Source organism: Gekko japonicus, unplaced genomic scaffold, assembly GCF_001447785.1.
Source record: "Gekko japonicus isolate JY-2015 unplaced genomic scaffold, Gekko_japonicus_V1.1 scaffold2733, whole genome shotgun sequence".
Lineage (NCBI taxonomy): Eukaryota > Metazoa > Chordata > Lepidosauria > Squamata > Gekkonidae > Gekko > Gekko japonicus.
Genome location: NW_015174356.1, coordinates 29,008 through 33,970, shown reverse-complemented (window position 1 = coordinate 33,970; position 4,963 = coordinate 29,008). Strand labels below are relative to the sequence as shown.

Below are 4,963 nucleotides of genomic sequence, written 5' to 3'. Positions count from 1 at the left end.
TCCTGGACGTTGGCTAACAGTGTCTGTCTGGAAGACGCTACCAGCAACCAGTCGTCTATGTACGGGTATACCGAGATGCCCTTTAGGCGGAGGTATGCCGCAACGACGATCATCGTCTTGGTGAATACCCTTGGGGCGCTGGAAAGGCCAAAGGGTAGAGCCGTATACTGGTAATGGAGGTTGCCAATTGCGAATCTTAGGAATTGGCGGTGGGAGGGTGCGAAAACGGAGAGCTAGTCACTAAAAGTGATCAAAAGGCAGCGATCCGGCCAGACCTCTCGAAGACAGGTCTGCTCAGCGCGGCGGAAAGGAAAGAACTGGCGGGATGTCCGTGCCTGCCCTTCTGGGCATGCTCACTGGGGCTCCTGGGTGGGGTAAGGACGACTGTGGGTCGAACAGGAATATAAAAGTGATCAAAAAGGCAGCGATCCGGCCAGACCTCTCGAAGACAGGTCTGCTCAGTGCGGCGGAAAGGAAAGAACTGGCGGGATGTCCGTGCCTGCCCTTCTGGGCATGCTCACTGGGGCTCCTGGGCATGCTCAGTTGGGCCAGGCACGAAAATCCTTCTAGAAGAGCTTGCTAGGCACCGGCAGATCCAGCGCAGGCGCACTAGATCCCCATTGGTGTGAAGCACAGAGACCACGAAGAAGATCCTTTGTTCCACTCCCGTTTTGAAACTGATACTACTATTGAAAGTAGAATTAGTTGTAGATTTTCCGGGCTGCGTGGCCGTGCTCTTGGCATTGTAGGACCTGACGTTTCGCCAGCCGCTGTGACTGGCATCCTCAGAGGTGTAACACGGAAAGAAGGAGTACTCTCTGTGTCAATGTGAGAAGAAAAATGGTAGGCAGGTAATGTATATCTACTCAGGAAGGTGGGTGTACTGGAAAGCTTGATTTCAGAGCAATGTTTACAAGCATAGGCAGCTGCTTGGAAGGTAGCCTGCAGCTGAGCGGTCACGTGACCAGAGAGGCAGGGAGAGAGTGTGTGACGTACTGGTTTTGGAATCTTCCGTTCTGAACTAGAGGGAGGAAAAAACGGTTGGAAAAGGCGGTTAACGGCTGACTGCTGACCAGAAGAGGAAGGGGAGAAAGGATGCTCTCGGATGGAAGAGAGATAGAGCGGACCCTGTGAGCTGCTGAGGAGTTTAATGATAGAAACTCCTGGTGTATAACTCAGACACACGTGGGGTGCGTTCAGATGGGGCATTTGCAACGGAATAGGTGCCGGTTGCAATCGGTGAACTTACCGGCGTTCACACGTATAACATCTGCCTTCCGTCCCTAACCGTTGCAAAGCCCTTTAAACCGTTGTACTCTGCCACTAGGTCCCCAAGTGGTGGTATCCTGAGTACAACAGTTGTAATCACTGTACCCGCCGTCTGATCGCTCTCCACCGGTGTCTAGCTTCCGATTTTCCCCCGCCATTTCTTTTAGGTTGCCGATATGCGCTTGGGCGAAGCTTCGCCCCGGCGTTTGTTTAAAAAAAGAAGAAAAGGACCTTAGTTTAACTTTTCGGAAGTCAGGAAAGTTGCAAGACTTCAGGGAGGCCAGTTTGGGCTTTAAACTTTAAAGGTAAGTCCTTACCTTTAAAGTTTAAATGTAAGAGTGTTTTGAGCATGCGCAAAGATCGCCATTCTGTGGATGGCTGCCTTTGCGCATGCGATCTTATCTCCACTCTTCTCCACTCCACTCTCCCCCGAAGCCATTCAATCCTCCCGTAAACCTTCTTGTTTCTCTGAACATCAGCAAAACTGGCCAGTCTCCAAAGGAGCCATCTGTCCGTGTCCTACAGTAATTACAGTACCAATCTCCTCTTAGCCCTCAGGAGAGCCGCTCCCAGCCACTTGTTCAGCTGCACGTCCTTGGTCTCCCTCTGAGCGAAAGTTTTAAAGTGAACACATTGTCCATGGAAACCCAACAGAAGAGAACAAAAAAAAAAAGGTCGGTCACCTCCGTTGAAACTCTTATTCAACTCCGTTGAAACCAGCTTCGGCTGGTGCAATCTATTACCTCCCGTCGATGGTGGTGGGAAGGCGAGACTAGAAGACGGTGATCGCGGTGCAGCCAGAATAAACTGCACCGGTTCCAACCAGTACAGTTTATGCCGGCTGAAACGCCGCGTCTGAATGCACCCATAGTGTTCCTCTATAAGAAAACCTGTTGGGGAAGGTTACACAGTTCTAGCTAGGGACCGACCGCAAGTGAAGCAGTTTAAGGAGACGCTAAACTGTGGGAGAGCCTTCAACAGAACAGGGAGATAAAAGATGGCGTGTGCAGGAAGGGTGTGGTCTGGAAGAAAACTCAAAAACCTAAGAGCAGTGCAAAGTTAAAAAGAGGGGGGAAAGGAAGAAAATTTTGTTAAAGAAAAGTGAAAAGGTGTGAAAAACTTGACTCAATTCATATTGACTTAAATGAGTTATGATTTACTGTAACTAAGCCTTTTTGAGGATCTCCTCTCTTGGGTTTTTAGGTATTAGTTGGTTTCTTTCCTTTTTCCCAATATATGTAGTACCCCATCACTATTATTTTCTGTAGTATTGTAGATTTACAAAAATAATTAAAAAATCCCCTCCGGGGGCTTCAAGAAAAAAAAAAAAGAAAAAAAGGAAGAAAAGAAAGCCTGAACAACTGATTGACTCCCTGTATATAACCCTGTCCCCCGGTGTTATTTTAAATAAACTTGTATTTGTGTTCAAAGTGGAGGGTGTCATAAACCTCTGTGTCGAAGAGCGTGAACTGGTGGTAGAGAGGGGGGGAATGTGCTGAGAGCCCCCTGCAGTTACAGTGGGGTAGGGCTGAGTCATTATCTTTTAGGAGTCCCCCAGGCTGTGAACATGCTAATGGAGGAGCTTTCCTGAGGAGGTTCTTTTGTGTATGGATTGTTTCCTGAGGAGGTTCTTTTGCATGTGGATGGGCTGTAGAACTGTAGAACTGTTTCTGGCGGATTTACTCCTGGCTCTAAATAAATTCTGATCTACTTCTCTCACCTTGAACTTCCACCTGGAACTGCTGCTTATCACCCTTGGTCTCACACGTGTACACGCCCGTGTCCTTCTCCTCCGCCAGCTTCACAGTCAGGGAACGAGAGGCCCCCTCTTTTCTAATCTCATACTTCTTGTTGCTCTTTATCTCGGCTCCATCCTTGCACCATTTGACCTCAGCGTTATCGGGCACGACCGTTGCCGTCAGGCTGATGCTCTTATGTTCCTGAATGACCATCGGCTCCTCCTGGGCAGTTTTCTTCTGGAATTTTGGCTCCGGTTCTGGAAGAGTAATCATGGACGGGGGAAATTCAGAATTCACACGTACAAGAAGATCAGGTTTTTCAGGTTCCCAAAAGCACTCAAGGACATAGAAGGAAATTAGTTAAAACTAACCGCACACATAAAGTAAGATTCCGGGGTCCTTTGGAACTCCGACCTAGCATCTGATAGAAAAGAGCCAGAGTCCAGGAGCACCTTAAAGACTAGCAAAATTTGTGGAACAGTATGAGCTTCCCTGAGTTCCTGCTCCCTTCTTCAGATACTCTGAAGATACTCTGAAGAAGTGGGCGGTGACTCACGGAAGCTCCTCCCTTGCCACAAATGTTGTGAGGAGGAGGAGATTGGATTTATACCAGTGGAGCCTGAGCGGTGGGCGTTGCCTTCTGACACACTTCCGGTGATGTCAGGGGATGTGGCATATGCAAATAAGTTATGCTAATGAGTTATGCTAATGAGCTCCTGCACCTCTTTTTCTACAAAATGACCCCTGCCCTGGGGCTGGTATCTCCAGCAGTCTCTCCGTTCATGGAAAACAAGATCTCCAGTCTCGCTTCCCACCCCCTTCAGAAAAACACGGTGTAGTTGCCAGCAATGTTCCCTCTAAGCTGTGGAGTCTTGTGAGCAAAAATTCTACTTTGTGAGCTACTGGCATTAAAGTTGTGAGCAGGTGATTTGGTTACTGCATATATTAGTTTGCTCTGGAGCCATCCCTCCTGAACTAAGACAAAAATGTGTGAGTTCTTTTTCTAGAATTGATATGATTTGGATGTCGGAAGAATTATCTATAAGTACACACAAAATTGAAATTTTGCCAAGATGTTTTTCGGACCACAACCCTGTAATGTGGAATATGAAAGAAAGATGTAAACATTTTTTATGGAGAATAAATGAGGATTTGTTGGATAAGAAAATGATAGTTGAACTGCTGAAAGAGGAAACAAAACAATACTTTCAACAAAATTTGAACAAGGAGACTCCCATACGGGTGGTGTGGGATGCTTACAAAGCGGTGATGAGAGGAATTCTCATCGCGCAAAATGTGAAATGTAAAAAAGAAAAACTCAAAAAACAAGCAGATGTGTTGGAAAAAATAGTCCAAAAAGAAGCAGAACTTAAGAAAAAACCTGGGAAAAAGTCTATCACTAAAGAATTACAATTGTTAAGAGAACAACTTAACATGACAATGAATCAAGAACTCTATTGGAATTTGAAGAAACTACAGCAAAAATCATTTGAAGGGGCAAACAAACCAGGGAAATATTTGGCATGGCAGCTTAAGAATAGAAGAGAGAGAAGAACGATAACTAAAATTATAGAAGAGGGAAAAGAACTCGTTGATCCTATGAGTATAAAGAGGAGTTTCTTCAAGTACTACGCAAAACTTTTCCAAGGAACTAGAGCTGATCTTGAGAAAATTAAAAAATATCTGGAAGAAACATCACTGCCTAAAGTAAAAAGCGAGTTCAAGGACATACTAAATGGTCTGATCCAGAAGGAAGAAGTGGAGAAGGCAATTGAAGACACTAAGTTGGGAAAAGCACCTGGACCGGATGGCTTTACTGCAAAGTTTTATAAAAAAATGAAAGAAGAATTGATTCCGGTCATGGAAGCTTTGTCCAACGAAATAAGAGAAACCAAAAGGGTGCCGGATTCATGGAAGGAAGCAATAATTTCGTTGATACCGAAAGAGGGTCAAGA

The 4,963-nt window shown here is 45.9% G+C and overlaps 1 protein-coding gene across 1 annotated transcript in view; it reads right to left on the bottom strand.

The window, feature by feature from the left end:
* Positions 1-4,963, bottom strand: part of OBSCN (obscurin, cytoskeletal calmodulin and titin-interacting RhoGEF) — a gene marked incomplete at both ends in the record, with an annotated part of 222,594 nt that overhangs the window by 189,427 nt on the left and 28,204 nt on the right. Inside the window, one exon of the mRNA XM_015424328.1 lies at positions 2,990-3,265. Coding sequence (XP_015279814.1) covers positions 2,990-3,265 — 276 coding nt within the window. The remainder of the gene's footprint in view (positions 1-2,989; positions 3,266-4,963) is intronic.